Source organism: Cordyceps fumosorosea (genome assembly GCF_001636725.1).
Source record: "Cordyceps fumosorosea ARSEF 2679 chromosome Unknown scaffold_23, whole genome shotgun sequence".
NCBI lineage: Eukaryota > Fungi > Ascomycota > Sordariomycetes > Hypocreales > Cordycipitaceae > Cordyceps > Cordyceps fumosorosea.
Genome location: NW_017387323.1, coordinates 16,856 through 38,779, shown reverse-complemented (window position 1 = coordinate 38,779; position 21,924 = coordinate 16,856). Strand labels below are relative to the sequence as shown.

General features: G+C 48.7%; 5 protein-coding genes across 5 annotated transcripts; 1 reads left to right on the top strand and 4 right to left on the bottom strand.

Annotated features, from left to right (window-relative positions):
- Nucleotides 1-200: 200 nt before the first annotated feature.
- On the bottom strand, nt 201-965 carry ISF_07582 (hypothetical protein; the record flags this gene model as incomplete). Its single annotated transcript, XM_018851185.1, has 1 exon — nt 201-965. One exon carries the CDS (start codon nt 963-965, stop codon nt 201-203), a length of 765 nt encoding a protein of 254 aa, XP_018701495.1.
- A 3,857-nt stretch (nt 966-4,822) lies between these two features.
- ISF_07581 (hypothetical protein) lies at nt 4,823-5,715 on the bottom strand (the record flags this gene model as incomplete). Its single annotated transcript, XM_018851184.1, has 3 exons — nt 4,823-5,333; nt 5,385-5,549; nt 5,597-5,715. 3 exons carry the CDS (start codon nt 5,713-5,715, stop codon nt 4,823-4,825), a joined length of 795 nt encoding a protein of 264 aa, XP_018701494.1.
- A 7,542-nt stretch (nt 5,716-13,257) lies between these two features.
- Nucleotides 13,258-13,535, top strand: ISF_07580 (hypothetical protein; the record flags this gene model as incomplete). The annotated part of the gene is made up of 2 exons (XM_018851183.1): nt 13,258-13,416; nt 13,485-13,535. The coding sequence occupies 2 exons, from the start codon at nt 13,258-13,260 to the stop codon at nt 13,533-13,535; spliced, it is 210 nt and encodes a 69-aa protein (XP_018701493.1).
- A 5,557-nt stretch (nt 13,536-19,092) lies between these two features.
- Nucleotides 19,093-20,333, bottom strand: ISF_07579 (hypothetical protein; the record flags this gene model as incomplete). The annotated part of the gene is made up of 2 exons (XM_018851182.1): nt 19,093-19,097; nt 19,133-20,333. The coding sequence occupies 2 exons, from the start codon at nt 20,331-20,333 to the stop codon at nt 19,093-19,095; spliced, it is 1,206 nt and encodes a 401-aa protein (XP_018701492.1).
- A 1,159-nt stretch (nt 20,334-21,492) lies between these two features.
- ISF_07578 (hypothetical protein) lies at nt 21,493-21,924 on the bottom strand (the record flags this gene model as incomplete). Its single annotated transcript, XM_018851181.1, has 1 exon — nt 21,493-21,924. The coding sequence occupies one exon, from the start codon at nt 21,922-21,924 to the stop codon at nt 21,493-21,495; it is 432 nt and encodes a 143-aa protein (XP_018701491.1).

The window sequence follows — 21,924 nt, the reverse complement described above, 5'->3', positions numbered from 1 at the left end:
TAGGTCTAGCTCCTTGTATCTGAAAGTGGACGTTTGGACCATTAAAGCATGGTAGATCAAATCACGTTTCTCACAGTGTAATTCGCCATTTTGAAGCAATTTTTTTTTGCAGCGGAACAAGATCTAGGAAAACAGAGACTAAGAAATTGGAAACTGTATGACGCGAAATTTCTCATCCACTCTGCGGTCACGCATGGAGTCTAGTCCTCTTCCTCCTCTTTGATGTCCTCTGCAGCATTGTCCTCGCTCTTGCGACCGTGTGATTTCGACTTCGGCTTGAGCATTTTCCTTTCCTTTCTTTCTTTGCTTGCCTTCTTGCCACCGTCTTCCTCCTTAATTTTGGCTTTGACGCCCACTAACACCACGCTGTTAGGACTCTCGCTCTTTTTCCGAGCACTGCGCTTTGAGTCAGACTTGCTGTCGTGTTCGTCCGCGCTCCCCTCCGATTCTTCCGATTTAGCTGATTTGACGCGGCTGCGTTTACTCTGGCGTGCCGAAGAGGAAGAACCGAAAAAGCCAATTTTTATGGCATCGTCATCAGCACTGCCCATGCTGAGAATCTCTTCCAGAGTGAGCTCCTCATTCTCGCTTTCGTCATCGGAGCTTTCATGCTTTCGCTTTCGAAGAGGGTGACTTGCTTGCAAACTCAGTGCCATCTCTTCAGGAATGAACAATGGCACAACTTTGGCAATGACCAAAAGTTCCTCTGTAGTCAAAGCTTCCCGGTCAACCTCCGGGTTATCGGGGCCATCAGAAACGCAAATGCCGGTCTCGAGCAACTTCCACGCAGTGTGCAGAGTTGAGAGAGTTAGATTGATGGCCGAGACGAGGTCTGGCTGCATCGCAAGGCCATGCAGGCTTTTCACTTGTTCATTCTTCTTGGGCAAGAGACTTTCAATTTTTTCGTCATTGGGAATATGCTTGTCCGTCTTCCAAAGTTTGATGAGAGTTTTGAGAGGCTCCATGATGCAGAATCGGCGTGTTCCAGATAGTAGTCGGTGGCGCTGCAGGGCTGCGGTTGTTCAATGTAGATGGAACAAAAGACTCTGCTACTGCTCTGATAAGAAGCGGCTGCAGATCAGTATTTATGGAGAGAAAAATGAATCAATTTCTAACATCAGAGGGCTGTTTTCCGTGTCGGCTGGAGACTCTGTTTGCTGAAAACTGACCTGTGTTCTGTGCTCTTGTATAACTTAAGTGTGCATTCAGCTCGTTAATTTCACCTAAGCCCGATGAGCGACGCTCACCTTATCACTCAAGAAAACAATCAAAAATAATATAGAAGAACAGCGGTCCAAAATGAAACCTGTGAGTCTTCTTATCATCTTCTTAGAATGATGGAATGAATATTTGTTGCTCCCATCGTGCGACTGATAATTTACCTTCATTTTCACTTGTGCAAATAAGTCCAAAATGCAGGCATTCACACCACTCTCCGCCTTGTTCAGCTTCGTGGCAGTCGGCAAAGTCGGTCGTAAAATATCCAGCACTTTCTGGAAAAAATACGGCAGGCAGTACTTGTACAAAGATGCCAGAAAAGTGTCCATGATGCTGCAACGGGCACACCGACTAGGTCAGCTCAGCAGGCGGGACTATTACTGCCTGTTTGACAAACTTTGGCTGGCTGTGGACGAAGGTGATCGTAAGGGAACGAATTCTAAACCTGAACATTGTTAATATGTTCTCTAGGTACAACAGTTCACAGGATATACGTTGGATTGATGGACGATAATTGTGAATAGCACTCAAAGTTGGTGCTGTTCTTCGACTCGGCTGCCTGCCTGGTGGAAGGCGGGGGTCTCGCACGCTTGCATGGAAGCAATAATGGCACAAATGCTTCGGTTATTCGATAGTATCAAAATGTCACTCATTTATTTATCAATATTGTTTGAAAAAATAATGTGTCAAGACGAGATCTCGCTAGTGAAAAGGGCTATATAAACACGGGTTTACTTAGTTGTGCTATGACAAGGTGAATGCCAATCTAATTCTCGTGCAGCGTACCTCAACAGCGCCGTGAAGATATCTTCAGATATAGCAGAGCTGCGGTCATCTAAAGTTTTAAGTAACTAAGGATAAGATTTGGAATATAGGCTGCTCTTAATGATTTTGTTTATATTCAAGCCATGTTGCATTCATCGCTAAGTTGGGCTATCTATCTTAAAGCCATTTCTTAAAGAGCTAACCTCAGGGCTTTGGCTGGGACTACAGGATCCAACACCTTCATGCTTTTAACAATCGGTATACAGTATTGTCCTTACTATTTCCAAGCAATGTTTGAGCTCTGTCTGATTCTTTGTGTCTCCTGATGCGGCAGAGATATGCGTGGTCTGGGTGAAATAGGCTGCGGCCTGTACGAGCCTGGCTGGAAGCGCCCGAACAGCTTCGGCAGCGATGGCCTGTAATGTGCGGTTTGAAACCGCGAAGTTTGTACTATAAGGAATTAGAATAAATTAGTAAATAGGAATTAAACCTCACATGATATTTTCTGCTTCTTCTGTGTAGGTAACCAGCAGGAGCGGATTCGTGGCAGATATATCCGCCCATCGCTGTGCAATACGCCTGCGCATATTCAGCTCTTGTCTGGTACAGCGAGACCCTTTGCCGTGGGCTTCGTAGAATAGGCCAATGGCCGTGCTGCTGCTTGACTTGCTAACATGAAGCAGGTCTTGCTGTTCATTGATGGCAGCTATACCGCGGGCGGCGTCCAACACCCTCGGCAGCTGCACACAGGCTAGTCGCAGCGCTAATGGAGTGCTGTTCTCTGCAGAAAAAATTTGGTCTAGCGAGCGAAAGGCACTAGTGACAGTATTTCGCGGCAACCAGGTGCTGTCTATCAATGCAATCCAAAATTTTGCCATGTCTTCTAGGTTTTCTGCAAAGAATTGTACTGCATCGGCTCTAACCAGAGTGCGCACCATTTGACTTGCATATTGGCCGAGAGGAGAGAACAGCCTCGGGTTTTGAATCGCAAAGATGATGCTTTGGTAGCCAGCGGGCTGCTCCCTGGGATTAGCTGTCGGGCATGGAACGGTCGTAATTTCGATGGGCGAAGCTATGGTAACATCAGACATGCTGTCGCTCCATTCGAAATCCATCGCGAAATCAGGCATGCTGTCGCTCCATTCGAAATCCATCGCGAAATCAGGCATGTTGTTGCCCCATTGAGAATCCATCGCGACCGCCAGCTTATCAAGCACAGCAGAATCAAGAGTAGCAGCGACATATAAGTTTTGAACCATCTATACGTGCAAATCTGTTGGCAGCTTTCAGACCTACGTTTCGGGAGGCGTACAGGTTACCGAACGCAGCTATCAGTGGCCACTGTGCTGCGTTTTCCGCGGTTCGACAAGAACCTGAACCAGCTTTGTGGTACAAAAATCGGCGACCCAAATACCTCCGTTCAAACGAATGACCACTGTTTAATTCCCTGAAATTTGTCTAAGCCTACGTCCAACTTCGGTTTGCAAAATTGGTCAAAGCTCTCGTACATGGTCAAGCCTAGCCATTCACAAAGAGTCGCACCACTACATTTACGCATAACCTCCTCGAATTCTATGTAATGTTTCTATCCGTATATCCATTGCGGTCCGATAACGACGTGATAGAACTATTGAACATCCCAATCGCGCAACTGAGAGTTTGTGCTCAGTAGATGCAGGCAGCGCCCGAAGCCAAGAAACCGGCTACTTAAGTATCAGATGGCAATCCGCAAGTGCATAGTTCTGCAGAAATTAATATAGAGCCCATCGGAGGGTTGGGGCGCCAATCTGACCTTCTTCAACCGCTTGAAGTCGAGCTTCAAAGGCTCGCATTGTCTCATTCATCTTCTGCAAAGCCGCTTTCACTTCCACAACGAAGCTCTCTGTCGCTGTCTGTGCAATTTGGCTGGACCTGACCGAGGAAGTTTGGGAAAAAATAATGAGCGGTCTTTGCCAGCGGCTGTCAATCATTCCGCCAGAAGGAAGATGACTTTCATTGTTGCCATCCGACGGCGCGGGCGAGGGCGGAATCCGACGATCGTTCATTTTCTGATTCAAGACGCAAATTTAAGATGTGGACTGAATAAGTTCACGGTTTACAAGCTGCCGAGATCAGAAATCTCCCATCAGACTTTCTAAAATGGTGGTCAGCATTTGTTGGTGTGACTACCAATGCACTATTTCCACCAGCGCTCAACACTGTCTCCACGCCTAAGAAGGGGACATCCAATCAAATATTATCAACTACGCCCTCCGCAGTACTTCATATTTATTAAAATAAAATTCCATAAATAAACTTCTCTGTTCTCCCAGCTGTCGATGGAGAGGGGTGGCAAACACGCACACCTGAGACGGAACCGCGGCTTTACTTGGACCAAACAAACACCAGAGAAACAGAGAAAGCCCTCGACCGGTCTCTACTTCACCACTACTGTACTACATCATGACGCAGCCTAACGTCGAAGCCATCGAAAACACAATATCAGAGACTCTAGAAAGAATAGCTCTTTTAGAGAAGCGTATGGCCGCGCTGCTGGCAAAGCTGCAGAGACTGAAGTCACAAAGCCTGTCCTCAAACACACCTGTAAGAAAACCCAACAACGTCTTGACGCACCCTGACAATAATAGCAGGTGACCATGGTTTATTCTAGCCCTGAGACGCCGAAAGCAATGAACCTGCAGGGTGTGGGAAACGATAATTGATACAGTGGTTTCCATCATTCCGGTGTGAACGGTACTGAGGTTAATAGAAACATTTATTTATCTAGATAGGGGATAAGCCCAAATTCACAAAACTATACGATACTCAACATTCCAGACTCTCTTGTCTCCCTTTGACTTCAGCAGACCGTAGCAATGGAGGTAATGGTTTGAGTCAGCAGAATAGTAGTGAAGATCGTAGAAGTGATGGCAGTCTGACGGGCGTTGATCGCAGTAGCGTCGTTGATTGCCACCGAGGTGCTCGTGCTCTGCTGTATATTAGAAGCTGTGCCAGTAGGCCACGCTCCTGTAGGCCTTGCACCAGTAGGCCAGACTCTGGACATTCGGGCGGTAGTAGACGATGTTGCCACATATGAGATACTGTCGGCAGGGAGTGTAGACTGGGGTAGTGTAGACGAAGTTGGAGTGGCATCTTTCCCACTGACCCTGGAAAGACTCCCTCCACCAGTTTCCGCCCGGACACCGGACGTGGCAGTCAATGTCTGGCTCATAGATGAAGCAAGGTTTGGTGTACCCGTGAACTTTGAAGCACATTCGACGTATCCTTGCCGTTGAAGCGCCGGGCTAGCATCCTTGTGCCCACCCTTCACGCGGATGCGATTGCAGGTCGGAGACTGACCGGAGCACTGCCTACGAGGACGAATGAGAAGGTGATCAAGACCAGGCAATCCGCGAACTTACCAGAAAACGTAACCATCCCCGGCAGGAAAACCGGGCGACATCTGGAAACTAGCAGTAAATGGGCCGTCACAGTGGCTGGCATCAAATGTGAACGTAACGGGAAGGTACTCCGGATCATCGAGGGTGACCAATGCTTCACATCGCTGAGTGAGGGTTCCATCAATGCTAACCTTGTCAGCCAGTTAAAAGCCAGTAAGTAGCGCCGTACTTACGAAGCAGAGACAAATGAAAAGCCAGCATCCAGCTCAATGATGTTAGACAGGCATATAGGTGGCGCCATCATGCAGCTAACTAGAGCGGCAAAGGCTGTCAGGATAATGGTTCGCTGCATTTTGGCGCAAATCTTTTTGTGTTATGTTAGAATCCAATTGAACAAACAGTCCAAGGCCAAGGCCACTGCCGAATACTTAAATAGCCCGTTTCCCGGACCAGGACCTCTTTCGCAGACCGAGAACTGGCAACAGCTTTGGACACCAGTTCCGAAAGCTGTGAACAGTCCTGAGGTCGACGAGCATCCCACATCATAAAGACTCAAGCTCACCCGGCTTGCTTTCAGCAACTGCATAACACCTTTTCATCATGTACCCGACTGCTCCACAAGCAACCATGGAAACAGCGGCAAGCAACCACAACCACTTGTCATTCGCACCTGAACTTTCCTCGTTGGGTGATTTAATGCCACCACACGCTACAGCAGGCCAGCCGACAGCAGGCAGCAGCAGTGGTCCCTTCCTAGGGCAAGGCCACACGCCGAACGCCTTTTTTGCCAACCAACCTCCAGCAATGTTACCGCCTGATGCAGGCCGGCACTGCCTCAATTGCGGATTTCAGTCTACCGCAGTAGAGACAAGTGACATGAGGTAAATTCACAGTGCTTCCAAGAGAGTTTGACTGACAGTTTAAGACTACTTCTACAGCAACTTTGTTCTCGTATGGAACGGATTGAGCTAGCAATGATCCAGCAGCAACTTTCAACGAGAAGCAGCATGACCAACTACGAAAATCAGCTTGCCAGCTTTGAACAAAAGTTGGACACTTTTCTTTTGGACATCGGTTCTTCTATTGGGCAGATCAAGAAAGGTGTGGGAAGGTTCTTTCAGCGTTTTGCCGACCAGTTCAGCGACGGCGAAGAAGTGTCCGGTGGCGAAGAGGTAGCCAGAGGCGATGATGGTAAGGTTGCGCAGGATCAGATGACTCAGAGTACATGCAAGCAAGTCCCCAGCCCAAGGTCTCCTTAGAATTCGCACTTGCATACTTAGCTTAGTTAGTTTGCATTTTGAATCATAACAGTACCCATTTTTCTAGCATAGTCGACCCCGGGACGGATTATGTGTTGCTGCACTTTACTACAGTTCAATTTCAGGAAGGCGTGTACCGAAGAATGCCTCGTAGCCTGGTGCTCGCAGGTCTGGCATTTTTGCAACGATTGCGAGCCGCGGTACTATTTCTGTCTTCTGAAAACATGCAGTGGCGCTGCGGTGCTTTTTCAGCCTTCGCCTCCTCAAGGTGGGTGGGTGTGACCAGATCCTTGCTCAATGGTTTGTTGTGCATATTGCAGTCTCCTCTGGTTGGATGGACCAAACTGTCGGGTCAGTAGCCTTGTTGTCGCCTTTTGGGAGTCAATTGCACTGCATTCGACCCCGAGAGAAAACAACTCTAACCATCTTCGCCCAGATATTCTGCGATGAGTCGATTAATTCACTGGTCATGGTTGTTAAGATCCTCAATTGTTCAGTGTCAGCGTGGTGAAGCAAAGCGCTTAAGCTGACTGCCGCGGGCTATTTGCTTAGCGATGGCGCCAGACGGCAGGAGTCCAGCCGCCGAGTCGCCCTTGTTTGTCGATACACTGACAAAGCATAACAGTAGTCTCCGCCCGGAAGTTTAGAGGCGAGCCCCACAAGCAGAGTGTTTACTAGCCTTAAAGGTGCAATTTGCGCTGGACCCACTCCTGTACCCACACGGTGTCACAAAGACATCCTCTTTATGAGCGTACGCCTCTCACTGGTTTCCGAACGATTCACGAGAAGCAGCACAGGAACGTGTCGGGGCTGTAGACTCACTGGCTATGAGCGGCATAGGGGAGAAATGAAAACTCAGTCGTACGATCCGGACAAATCGAATACCTCGTACATACCATCGTTAGGCCGCAGCCAGTGCAGCTTACAGCGATGTGCGTGACGCGTCACCTGGTCCGGGGCATCTACAATCCTTCCCCGCAAGCCGTCCGCATCGCTGTAGCTTAACAATCGACAAATCCAACCAGTTGCATTTTCTCGCATTTCGCTTCGCGTGCACAACGGGGCGCCGACCGGATCGCCACAGATGGTCCCAGTCTCCAGCTCTAAGCGGCCGCGACGACGGTATGCGCACGGGCAGTAATGAAGCAGAAGCGGAGAAGAGACTACACTCGCCCGTTCACTAGCGCTACGAACCTGTTTTCTGGTGCACGGAAACCAACACCGATACATCGAACAGTGGCTGCTGACAGTACGGCCCGCTTCGTGATCCTACAAGCCACCACGCTAACGATATCAGGTTCTACGGCCGCAGAGGCTGTGGGCATTTCTTCACTGGCCTGCACAACATCAGCACAGCGGAGTGACCGCAATCCGAAAAATGTCCGAGATACAGCAACGCACAGCAACGATCGGATGCCCTGCACATAGCAGAGCCATCCAGCCACTAAGCATAGACCTCTTAAAGGAGCGCTAATGGTCAACGCTGATCACCGTTCAACACCTGAAATTGCCTGTGGTTGGTCCGAGGAGACCAAGCCACGGCGCCACGCACAGTGCCCCTGTCGGGGAGGGCGCAGGGGTTCAACTTGAGGTGGTGTGACGCCGAATCTTGCCCTCAATTCATTTTGTCAAGATGACAGGTCAGATCACAAGATAATGCAATGACTGTTCAATTGTTCCTCCCTCTACGTCGCTGACTCTAGGCTACTGTTCATTGTGCTTTGGAATACCTTGACTTCTGTGCGGGACGCCCAAACGGCATTTTCTCTGACTCCAGCCAGGCTCGGTGCTCTGCATCAAAGGGAATATACACAGCATGGCGCCGGGTAGCTGACGCAAAGGATTCACGCCCACCCCCTCGGCTCGCTTCCTGACGTTCGAAGAAAGCGCCTGAGTGACGCGAACTATTTGCTTCTGGTCTGAGCGGGCTGGGTGGCACAAGCTGGGCCGCCCTAGTTTGATCCGCAGGACCCAACCTGAATCCAGGCCTTCGAGTTATAGGTCTCCGTTCGAGGCTGACTCGCTCCACTGGCGAGCCTGGCATCAGTGGAACAGTAAACGGACTATAGCCCTGGCGTGGCTTTCTGGCTGTTCGCATTGCACGAATTGGGGGAATACAAGCAACAAGCTGGCCATCGTCCCGCCTTTCGATGCAACCCTGTTTTAACGGGGACCTTGCGCTCCGGTTTGGCATGGTGCATTCCCCCTCACTTTTTCCAATTCTTGCGGTAGCGGGACGCGAGGACTGGGACCAGAGCGATGCAAGGTTGGGTACACTTGTTGTACTCGACTCGCTAGCGATTGTCTGACCTAGGCGCCGCTGGTCAAACGTGCTGAGGCTTGTTATCGAAGAACTAGTAGGATTTTGATGCGGCGTGTAATGTCCGAGTGTGGTATTAGACGTGTCTTGATTCAAGCTGCCGGCTACCGAGTCGGAACTCGAATCTCGTATCTCTAGCACCCGACCTTGACGCCCCGAAGAATGATCATAGAGCCCGGCCGGCGATTGAAACGGAGATGGAATTGGAGATCGATGGAATTTTCGGGCTAGCGTTTCCCTCCCCGCAAAGTTTTGCTCATCTGTCGAAACATCTGTAGAGCTCTCGCTCCAAGATTGAGAGTGAGTCGGAAGACTATCTGAGGAACGTGCCAGCGAATGCCAAATATTAGCATCAACTTCTATTCTTCGACGTGCTCTGAGCTTCTTCTCTACTCTGTGTGAGTAGGTGCGCCTCATAGATCCTCCCACCCCTTTCTTTTGGCTTCGTAAAATTTCTGGTCTCGCAATGTCGTCTTCAGTCTGCTTGGATGCTGCCACTCCTACCAGTGTTATCGAAGACTGATTCTTATCAAGAACGACTGATTCAAAGTTTCCGAAAAAGGCTTTCATGAAATCTTTCATGATAAATAGGGGGCTCGGCTCGCTCTCTTCAACAATGGGCTGGCTCAACTTTGGGAGGAATGCTTGCGACCTGAGTGCAAAAAACGTTTTGGTAAATGGTTTTCCGCCTCTCCAATCAGCTAATACACCAGGCTCTGGCCTAAAGTCAATAGATGAATGGTCTTCAATGTCTTGCGTCATATTCTTCGTGATAGTTTCGTTGTTGAAGCCGAGCTCGAAAGCAAGTTCGCTGAGGTAATGCACCATTGATGCCAGGGTGTATGCGGGCATGGACTCTTCTCGTTTATCCTGACGGGGACGTTCTGAGCATAAACAGGGAAAGTTCCGTAAAGCAGCAAGAAAAATCTGCGTGAAAGCCAGATGCGCAGTAAGCTGAGGTGTCGCCAACGGCTTGAGGCATCCGTGTGCTGTCTCGACATATGGTACGGCAGGAAGACGCCAGCAATTCATGAACTCCGGAAGCCAGTTGCCTCGAGGGGAAGGGTCTGCGATGTTTTTTCGAATGATCTTGATCCCAAGTGAAAAGAATTTCATGTTCTCATGAAATGACTGGACGCTCGGTATCACAACTTTGACCTTAAGAACGTTCTTCTTCACTCGGTCTCGCACTTCGGCGTCCAATATCCCTTCAAAAACATCTCCGCAGTCAAACATCTGAGTTATAGATCGCCTATCAGAGCTGCTAGCTGCTGGCGCTCGAAATTGGAGGCGCTGCACGGTGATGAGGTCGACGTGTTGCTGGATGCTTGGGTCTTTCTCGGTGATATCTGACCAAATGTTCTCGATATGAGACTCGAAGAAGTGAATAATGTTCGAATCACAGTGTAGACTAAGATGTTTGTGTACATTTCCGAGTTCCAACCCGTGAAGAATACCAGGAAACTTTTGTAAATGATCCAGACTTTTTGCAATCTGAACCCTCTTGAGAAGGCCGTCCAGGCTGATCTGCTTGCAGCGACTCAGACGATTCCGACAATCATCCACACGCTGCTTATCTTTTTTGGACATGTACTCTCGTATAAGCTTAAAAAGCTCTCCATCCTTAGACTTTGGAGCGTATGCAGTCGCTGCTTTCCTAGAAGTCTTGCTGATGCGATATTTTCGTTCCGCCCGCGGCAGCGTTTTCTCGCTGGAATGCAATGGGACTCTGCCATTGCGCACAATGTCGCTGCTATAATCCATATTTCTTCCACATTCATGTCGCTATTGCAACACGAGTGCGTAACTTCTTTAAAAGTTTTTATAAGATCACTTGACAATAAAAAAGCGCAAAGGTGTTGGGGTATTCCGTGAGGAGTGCAGTGCCAAAGTGTGGGTGGAGGAGATCTGCCTGGATAGAAACACAAGACAGAAAGCTGCTTCTTCACATGAGGTGACCGCATAATAGACTGGGATTTCCATAAAAAATCTCTTCTGATTATTTTTATCACATTAACTATGTTTCAAAATGACATTCGAGAATTGGATTGAAATTAGGTCTGGCTTGGGAGGCCAGCCGACGCTGGTCGAAGATCGAAGCGTCTTTGCCACGCTGGAACTCCTCCGCTTCCATCCTCGGGTTATTGCCGCGATCGGTGGTCGATCCAAACGAGAGATATTTGGCGATAATGTGATCAAGAACAGGGTTTCATCCAGCGTACCAGGTGTTCGTGTCTCCGCGCGGTCCAAGTCTCAATTTTTGATAGACTGCGAGCTGCACGAGAATGTCACTCTAGCCACAGTAAATGTGTTGCCTCCTGCGGGTAGCCGGCGGCATCGCACCCTCCAAGCTCTTATTCCACCGACGCATTTGCGCCAAACTTTGCTCAACCTTTATTTCGACTTCTACTGGCAAGTTATTTTTCCTTTCGTGCCGCTTGTCTTGCTATTTTTGGACGACATCGACGACAACGACCTGATCATTGAACTGCTTGCAGACTGGATGAAGAAATCCATTAGTTCACCTGCCTTATCCCCCCCTCGACTAATCATTGTCCATAAAGACCATGATACAAGTATTCCAGAATTTTTGTCGCAACTGCAGCTGCGCTTAGCAGCATTTGTTTCGCCACGGGCCGCGTCTCATACGGGCTCAGATGCCATGCCGCAATGCGAGACAGCTTTCAAGTGTATTGAGCTTTTACCAGTCGCAGCTGTGTCACTGCGTCTTGTGGATACGTATGTTGAAGAGTCTTTTAGTTTTCGCGAAAAAGCTGGTTTTGCGTTCAGCGGAGAGCACCTGAAAAACTTGCTTGAAACGGCTGTTGACCTCTTCTGCGCTGGCCATGGTCGGCAGCTCGACCTATATCACGCTGCTCGCCTTGCAAACCCCAGCTATAAAGACCTACAACCACACATAACCCATTTCATGGATATAACCTCTAATCTTGCTATCGATCATGAGGAGGTCATTGCGTCCACCTTGGACTTCGATGCCCATCCCCCGAGAATGCACCGTGCGTGAGCGAAACCCTTCGTTTCCTGTGCAATTTGCTAACAATTTCTAAAGGGTTTCAACCTTCTCAAGAGTTTGACAAGTTTTATTTGGAAACAGTGGCAAAATCGAACAAGTCTAACAGCCCTGGCCGCTCCATAATGGGAGTTCGACGACGATATATAGAGTTGGCATCGGAGCGACAGGGCGGCTCTTCAGCGCGCTCACATGTCAACTTGCTTGCGCAGTTCAAATTTGCGTGGCGAAGCTGCTTCAGCCACAAAACATGTCTTGTCTGTCTCGCGCAACGTCCTTCTAACCCTTTATCATGTGGACATAGCCTATGCGACCCTTGTGTTATTGTCTGCGGGCAGGTCCTGAGCGCGAGTGGCTGCGAGATAGAGATCAAGAAGTGCCCTCTGTGCGAAATAGCGAACGGAAAAGCTACGTCTCTCCGACCACCTACTGCGGGTGTAAGGGTTCTGGCCCTTGAGGGCTCTCTCGAGAGCAAGTTGACCTTGTGGCAGTTTGTCCGGGAGCTTCATTATTACCTCGGCATGTCGCTGCCTTTGTATCAGCATTTTGACTTGATTTTCGGGACAGGCATTGGTAAATCCCCTTTTCCCTGTTTTGGTCACACAGCTAATGTTTTCCACAGGTTCATTCTTCGCTCTCACATTATTTGTGGAGCAATGGGAACTCTGTGACTGCAAATATCACTTAAAAAGCCTCTTCGGACCCATTGAGCAAAAGAGATCGTCTGTTGTTTCTTTTGGGACGGGATTAGAATGGGACGTTAACGAGACTCTCCGCTCTAATGGTGCCCTTGCTTGCCTCCAAATTCGTGACCGACTACACTCCAATTTAGACCCGCACTTAGTAGAGTAAGTTCTTCAAAATTTATCCCGAAGACGTTTCTAACAGCTCAGATTTCAAGGAGAGGGAATTAAGCGGTCCAGTGACGTTTATATCCGATGCTCTGGTGAAAAGTGTAATGCTGGCTTTATGCAGGCGGCTGCAGGACGATTGATCGCCTGTCTCTTCTATTTGGAGCTTCTGTCAGCGCCGACATTTTATTCAACGCCAGAGTACGTGCATGTGCTTTTGAGGTGTCGGTTACCTGAAGGGCAGCAGCTTTTGACTTTGGTCAAGCACTTTCATCGTTTAAAAACCCTAGTGCACTATCAAGGCGACGAAGCGAAGCCTTCTTCAGAAATGCTCGTTACGCCAGAAATATTGCGCAGGTGCCGAAAGGGTGAGAAATTTTGCAAGCACATTCGCATGAAAGCGCATGGCTTTCACACCATCTTAGACGTCAAGATGGACGGAATTGCTGGCGGGAAAGAAAACATCAGCAACTGCCCATATCAACTCGACAAGCTTATTGCTGATCAAGGTCTGCGCCAAGTTTTTGGGTCAAAGAATCATCGCATGTCCAACGAGCCATCGGATCCGGAATATGATGCTACAATTGACATGGTCAGGCTGCGAGATACATTAGACAATGTTATAGTGTCATATTCCAAGCTGACGGAGTCAATCTACAGCTCGGATGGTATATACCCCGATCTAAGGACATGCCAATCGTCATCGACTGATGAAAGAAGAAGCTTCATTTGAAAGTTATCAACGTCGTCTATAGGGAAATATATTGAGCATTTGAATCATGCAAGGTAGCTAAAAAATAAATGGAAACACCATAAGCTCCATTTGCGAACGTATAGTAAGTAATATGCGGGAGGACGCTTTGCTTCTGGCTTAGTCTATTTTGCCAAGAGCTGTTAATCCTCTCTTCGCCTTCCCACCGCTCAAATTCGGCAGCAAAACCCAAGCCTGCCATTTTTATACGAAAGGTGTATAGGGAAGACCTGCGTATCGCATACGACACAAATTTGTCAGACGTGCTCCCCGCCTTGCTTCCATTTGAACTGCTTCGTGCAAGTACTCTTCCGTTTTTAAGCTCCAATCATTGCAGTATTTTCCTCTAAGCGCTTAGCTCGGTTCAAAAACAGGGTTTAAGGTCTGTTTTCAGAAACCAGCAAATGTGGCGCACTTTAGCCAGCCGGCTTCTGCGTGCGGTGCTGTTTTTAGAAAGCGCTTTAGTTCACATATGGCGGGCGCCTTTGAATTTCGAGCCAGCGAAACTATTGATCCTTGCCAAGGATCATGAGGTTCGAAATAACAGTGTTACACTTGACATCAGGTCGGCGAAAGGGATGCGATGTACCTATGAACTCGTTCACCGAGGAATTACTATGGTAACGCTGGATCTTACATATCTATCATTGGAACACGCATTCTTTTATGTTTATTACATTGCCCTTTTCCGTGAATTGCGTTTTTTCTATATATGTACTATTAAGATTTTATAGTGTTGACATAAGTCAGTAGAGCACCCTGCTAAGCCGTCGCACTGGCCCCCCAAAGTCCTGTGGTAGCCCGCGAAACCCTCGCAATAAGCTGGGATGCTGGAAACATAAGTGGGTGGCAACAGGGGCGGCCTGCGAGCCTGTTCAGAGCAGTTAATTGTCAGACAAATTATAGTACCCGAGTTTGGACAATTCTATAGCTTTATTAGCGCTAGATTTGTGATTGTATTACACTAAGCTGCCACTTTTTATTTGTGCGGAGCGTGTTCACTGCGTTGTCGAACAACTTAAAACGTCATCCAGCGCTAAGCCCCACGAAAGCAGAAAATTGACCGCTTTTTCATAAAGGAAAAGCTGAAGCTTGGAGCCCTGAGCTTTGTGTCAGCAGCTTCACATTGGCCAGGTCCGAGCACGCAATCCATTCCGGAAATAAAGACCCGGCTCGAAGCACAGCACTCCACGCAGTCGCCAAATCCGGCTCTAGAGTCAGAGTCATCAAGGGTTAGAAGGAAAGGCGCCACTAGTAATAGGTTTCGGGGCTGGATATAAGTAGGTACAAACTGAAGCAAATATTGGGACCTGCGGATCGTCCCTCACATATGGTGTGAGAATGCTGAGCAGTTAAGTAGATTACAATTATCATTATTTTGCCAGGAATTTATGTCGTACCCCAGGTGTCTCGAAGCAGACATCAGCTTATAGATAGAGCAGGCGCTTCTGCATGCGGCACATATAACTTTTCGATGGCTCTACCTTCTTCAGTTTCAAGTAGCCAGCTTTACGGCGTCGGTTGGGCGAGTATCTACATAATCGGTTATATCACGTACAGTACCTGAAAGGTATCTAGCGGATACCTACTAGGGATGTTGCCATTACTCGCCATTTTTAGTCGCTGTGGTCTAGGTAGTAAACGGGGGCCTACTAGCGAGAGTAGGAGCGCTAACGAAGCATTCTCGCCAGGTCTCTGCTAGTGGGCTAGCTAGTTGGCTTGGCTATTTGTGGATGCGGGAAAACGAGGAAAGGCAGGAAAAGGAGAGGGAGAATAATAAAGGATGAAAGATTAGTAGATTAAAATTGTTATTATTGAAGATATATTGGAACAGTAGCATTCCAGAATTCTAGAGGCAGATCAGCACTCTCGAGGCATGCAAGGGCCGCCCTGCCAGCTTCCGGAGCCTAGAACGTACCTTACCTGTGCCAGGAAACATACCTTGCATGCGTAGGTAGTATGTACATAGCGGTTAAAAATATGCTGCAATCTGTAAGCAGCTTTGTGCTTTGTGCCATTCTTATAATTAACTCTGCGTTCTATTTACTTCTGTTATGCTACGTTATGCTATTGTCTTCTTCTGCTTTTGTCCCTTGTTTTTTTCATTATCTTTAACAATCGCAACACTTCGCTACGGCTTTTCACTGTCAAGATGACTCGTGCTGTGCGTACAGCCCATAGGCGCTATGCTACACGATATTATGCGATGGTAGTGCAGATGGATCAGGAAATTAGCCTGCAATACGGCGTATTTGCTGGTGTTTTCGCGTGGCTACTTTTGGCTGGCTTCTTACTATCGCCAGCCACCTATACCTCTGAGCGTTATGTGGAGGCCCTGGAAAAGGCTGCGCTTGCTACTAGGTTCTCAACAGCCACAGCACGGAACATACCGGTCATTGGGCTCGCATGTGCTGCTTGTGTCGTTGCGACCTCCGGGCTGGGATGGCTTTGGTGTAAATGGCGTCACAATTATGTGTGGATAAACCGTCATTTAGTAACGTGAGTTCCTGTGCTGCCTTTCAAGTTGACGTGTTTGACACCAATGTTAGTCCAGCGTTAATAAACTCGGCGACTGGACTTGGCTCAACACTGCTCAATGTCTATTTCATGCAAGGCGGTCAATGGTCGATCACTGCAATCGCCACCGTAGCTATCGTGGGAACACTGTTTATCTTTACACTGGCTGTTTATATTGTGTACGAGTACGTACTGTTAGCAAAATTGAGATGAGGGCAACTGGTTGATCGATGCACCTACCCTGTATTGCAGGAAACTACGCGCGGAGCAAAACAAATGAGCAAATAGGTATTTCTAGGCATAGATATTAATTACACTGCGATGTATGTTGGTTTTTTTTTCTTTTGTGAAAATTTGTGTAATGCCTCGATGGGATATTGTGTTACCTATGCTAGCTACGACACCTCAAGATTTTAGGGGTGTAGCTGATCGGAAAAGCTCATCTTTCACCAGATGTTGGAGACGTAGCCACAATGCCATCTGCTGACAACGGAGAACGCATTTCAGCGCTCATGGCCAAAGTACGAGAGGGTAATAAGTGGCGATGGCGCTGTTTAAGAAGCAAAAGACTTGGTTGTCGATTTATTCGGCTGATATATAGCACAAGGAGGCACGAAAGCTAGGATTGATCTACGAGCATGGCCGAGAGTAAATGGTAGTAAATAGCACATGGTTTGTACCTAAATAATAATTGACTACTATTTCGCAGCGTACCCATCCGGCTCCAGAAATCCCATCTTTGCCCTAATAGCACTTTCTATATCGCATGGGGTTCTTCCCCAGCGTGAACAGGCCTACTGCACAGATTGTACAGACACAGAACTTCTTGGTACATCTAGCACACCCTGCTTCGTGCTATTATAGTTAAGCGTATCCCCCTTTTCTTTCCTTCCCGCCTTAGAAAGTTTAGATAATCGCATATATTTAGGTGGCAATAGCATGACCGTGCGGAAATCCTTCGCCCGTCTGGCCAATCGCGCGACGACGCGCGACCTGGGTGAGCTCCGCCCTGGTGTGTCGCGCGACCCGCTTCAGCTGAACGAGCCAGGCATCCTTGCAGAAAACTGTTTATTGTTGTTCATTTCTTGTCTGCAGCACTCAGCTCATGGAGGCCTTTCCAGGCCGTGACGAAGATAGAACGTATGAAGCTGACAGTGTTGTTATGCTATATTTTACTACTCTAATAGGAAAATTAATAGTCCGCAACATGTAGCATCAGGGCTGACGTCGATTACCGCAATTGTCACCGCATCTATCATATGGGCACTGTTTGCCTTGACCATGACTGATTATACTTTGTAGGAGTACGTGCTGCTCGCAAAGTTGAGATGGGGAGTTTGTTGCTTCACGCACCTACCCTGCAATCCTGGACATGCGATGGGCGATAGGAGCAGAAACGTAAATAATCAAATCAAATCAAAATCAAATCAATAGGAGCAGAAAGAAATTTAATACTTTCAAGGCATATTTGGTTTGATTATACTATGAAATAAATGCTTGGACTATGTCATGATTCGCGTCACGCTTTAAATGCGATACTCAAAAATAGCGACTTAAAAAAAGCGATAGGAACTGCAAGAGGTATAAGGTAATGGCCGAGAACTTGCGTAATAAACAATACTGATCCGTTTATTCATTCGGCATAAGCATATTGGCCCATCCTTGCGTAAGAAACAACACTGCTCCGTTTATTCATTCAGCATAAGCATATTGGCCCATTAAAACAGGTGATTCCGCAGCCTCCGAAATTCGCGATCAAAAGCAACCGATTCCCGTTGGCTCTTAGCGGATTGGTCAACTCGCTTGCGCTTCCGATTCGACGGCACCGGCATCAGCGGCGTTCGTTGTTCTGGGATAGCTGCTCTTTCGAAATCAATCAGCATGACCTGATCATTTCTGCTATTTCGCAAGATGTTATCAGGTATTAGGTCCGAGTGCAGTACCCCACACCTCTGCACAGCTCGCAAGGAGATCTCAGCCTTGCGGATCATGCGATCACGATGTTCAGGCCATTGCGTAATGGCTCTCGCGATTGGAGCCCCGGCATAACTCATAAGCATAATACGCACAATTTGCACGATGCCATCATAATATAAAGAAGGGACATCCAGCCCCCCTAACACCACGGGCACGTGCAGACCCTGGATCTCGGCAAGATGAGCGTATACAGACTCTTCATGTTTCGAATAGCCAACAAATTCTGCCGGCACGCCTTTACCAACAAAAGTGTATCCGTGGGAGAGCAAGGTCACTTTGAATAAAGCACCGCGGGTTCCGTTTGTGTGGAGTGATTTGCACCCTAGCTGCGTGTCTGGATGCAAATCCTGCGGGGAGAATTGCTTGGACAATCGACGAATGAGCGCGGCTAGGCTCAATCGATGCCGATTGACACCATGAACTGATACATTTGGACAAGTCGGATCGAGTGGAGCTTGCGTTTTCAAGCCCTGCAAACAATTCTGTGTGCAGTACTCCCGGACTGCGCCTCTTGTGCTTGTATCTCTCGAAGCTTTCGTGGCAGCCCGGCGACTCGAAGAGTTGGCAGCTCGTGGCTCTCGTGGACTTCGGCTCGGTGTGTTGGGATCGAACCCCTCGTCCGAATTTTCATCATCATCTGATGGTGAGATGTGCTGCGAAGGGTCACAAGAAGCCGCGCTGGCTAGCATGGCTCTTGCCCTGGTCTTCACCGGAGACATGCGCAAGTATCTATCTCGGCTTCGAGTACTGGGCTTGAAATCGGAAGCTGGTATGTCTTTTTCTTCAATTTCGCCGAGGATATCATCGTATACCATCTCCCATCTGTTTAATTTCGCTTCCGCCCACTTAATCCAACCACTGTCCCGTGGGGTGGTTTGCAGCGCACGAAGAGTAAACGCCAGGACTTGGCCCAAAGCAGTGAGGTGCAGGCGATTGTCACCATCAAGGTCGGCTGTCCAGCCGGTAGACTCGCCAACGTCTTCCTTTGGGACCGAGAGATAGTAGTATGCGCACTCCGGCTCCTCATGCTTTACGTGAATATATATGAATGCTTCTCCAGTACAAAGGTAGCCGAACGGAATACCGCCCGTGACCATGTACGAATATGCCTGGGTGATGACCGCTGCAACGACACGCCGGCATATCATCTCGGGGGTCTCATTTTCTTGGAGTCGGACTATATCATCAAGGTCCATGTCCATGAGGCCGGCCTTAATGTGCGCCAGAGAAAGCTTGTGAGGCGCCTTGTATTCCACGATAAAAGCAGGTATCCGCTCGGAGCTCCCTTTGTTGTAGACGCAGAACTGATCCGCCTTGGGACGCGCGAGCCTTTGTTGCCGGGGCTTCTGATGACTTTCTTGGAGGGTTGCTGCAGAGAGGGATGACGTCCCTCCCGATTTCGCAGCAATGCGTCCAGATCGTCGTAGAGGGCCTGTCTTCAGACTCAAAGAGCTCATATCTGTCACAAGTATTCTCTCGTCCGTCAAAGTATTCGCATGGTTTTCGAATGCAACGTCTCCTTTCAGTTGAAACGTTTCGCGAAGTGGAGTGTTCTTGTGTAGCTGTTTAATGACTGACGCAACACGCATCTCAACTGTTTGCCGTTCGAAGTATCCTAGGTCAAGCTCCGAACTTAAACTCCGCTGTCGTAGGTCTTTGCCGTTGTCCTCCAACACCAACAGAGGTGTAAAGTGGCGCTCGGTGACGAAGTCAGCATCCATCAGCGCCTTCCATATCTTAGCTTGCTCCCGTGGGAAATTTGTCCATTCTCGGATGTGATCTGGGCGGAGTTTCTGTTCGGCGTTCGCGGGGTCACCTTTTGTTGAAGATTCTTTATCTTCCTGGACATCTAGACCAAGAAATAGATGTTGGTGGCACGCATTAAGGAACTCTAACAGCGTTGTGTTCTGGGTCTGCTGGGTTTGAAGCCTCAGTTGGTGTTTAGCTGCGTCGCGTTGTTGCTCGACTTCGTCGCGTCGTTGCTCGGCTTCGTCGCGTCGTTGCTCGGCTTCGTCGCGTCGTTGCTCGGCTTCGTCGCGTCGTTGCTCGGCTTCGTCGCGTCGTTGCTCGGCTTCGTCGCGTCGTTGCTCGGCTTCGTCGCGTCGTTGCTCGGCTTCGTCGCGTCGTTGCTCGGCTTCGTCGCGTCGTTGCTCGGCTTCGTCGCGTCGTTGCTCGGCTTCGTCGCGTCGTTGCTCGGCTTGTTTTCGTAGCCGTTCCTCCTCCTCCAGGCGCTTCCGCAGACTTTCCAACTCCCCGAATCTCATTTCGTATTACAGTGCAGCTCGACTATCGATGGCCAAAAACTGTATGTTGGCTCCGAGCGGTCTGTCAATTGATCCTCCAGCCAAGAGTACCTAGCAGTGGTTGGAGTGGTACGTCGCGTCATGAGGGCATGACTAATCACAACCCCTGGGTTGTGATGGAAACCCGCGGGGCAGCCCTGGCTAGCCTCAGGCTCTTTTTGGCGGCTTACATAGTCCAGCCTTCACGTTCTGCCAAATGTTCCTGATGCTACACTTTCATCTTATATACTTTGTCGTGCTACCCGCGCTTGAATACGGTTAGCTTCAAACTCTAGGTTTCTTTGAACGCTGACAGTAGAACAATATAGGTACGACAGGGCTGCGCGGGACGTTGACGTAACACTTGTTAGTCACATGCCAGCGTCTGGTTGTGCCTTCGGCGGTCGAGGCATAATAGGTACCAAACTGACATACTTTTATCACTGAGCCGGCGGTGAACTAGTAGTCGGAGTGAAGCGCCTGACTCTGACTGTTCTAAGCGGGGTTGCCTCGATGTTGTGTGGCATGCATGACCATCGACTCAGTTCAATGTCTTCGATTGTGTGGTACTAAGGAGCCTCAATCAAGCTAAAATTGCTTCGCTCGTTGAATTGAAGATGTTGCCTTTGTGACCAAGCATTCTGTCAGAAGTCCACGCGATGACCGCTTAGTCATGTCATGGAACTGACGGAAGCACCGCCTATTGCATAAATATCCCCGTTATTATGATATTGCTACAACCGCTATCAGCAAGTGCATTTCTGAAGAAATGTTTGGCAGCGAGAGTGTATGCGCAGTATGACTAATCATGCTGAAGGCTATATTACATAGATTCTCAGAGGTCCCTCATTGTTTATTGGCAAATTTGTGCTATTTAAGTTGAATCCTGCCCTCGATACATGCGTTAGCACTTCGAGGTCTAATTGACGTCTCCATGTAACTGGCGAACCGATAAATCCCAAATTTTAGATGGATCACCATTCCTTCGGCATAGTACTGGCATATCAATGAAGCTAATACTCCAATGGCCATTAATCTCAACTGTCATAGACCCATCCCTCTCTGGAGTTATCATTCGCATGTTAGACGATTTTGTCGCAGCAGAGCTTCCTTCGTTCTGTCCTCTGCTCTGCTTCCGTACTTAAACTGCAGTTTCGAGCGCATGGCTATCGCGTCTTGCATCCCGGTTGACTGGATGGACTGTCTTGCGCCTTTCAGATTGAGTTGTCGCATCGCCACCCATCGCTTTCCAATTTCTGTTCGCGAGTGCCGTTGTAGCCGCTCGTGCAGCTAACCTGACTCTCTGCAGAGTACTGACTTTGTTGGGTCGAGTCGCGTCAGCGCTGGCATTGTCCGACTCTTGCTCCGAGTTGGGTATCTCATCAGGCCGCCTCTTCCACAAGTCTCTTCCACAAGTCATGCTGCGTTGTTCCACGTCGCGTAGGAACTGAATGGCCACCATTTCGCGCCTGTGGTCGGTCGTTGCTACCGATATGGCCAATTTCGCTAGCTCCAGCGTTCTCGCCACCCTCAGCTTCTTGACCACCGCCGGCGTGCCCATGCGCCCCAGCAT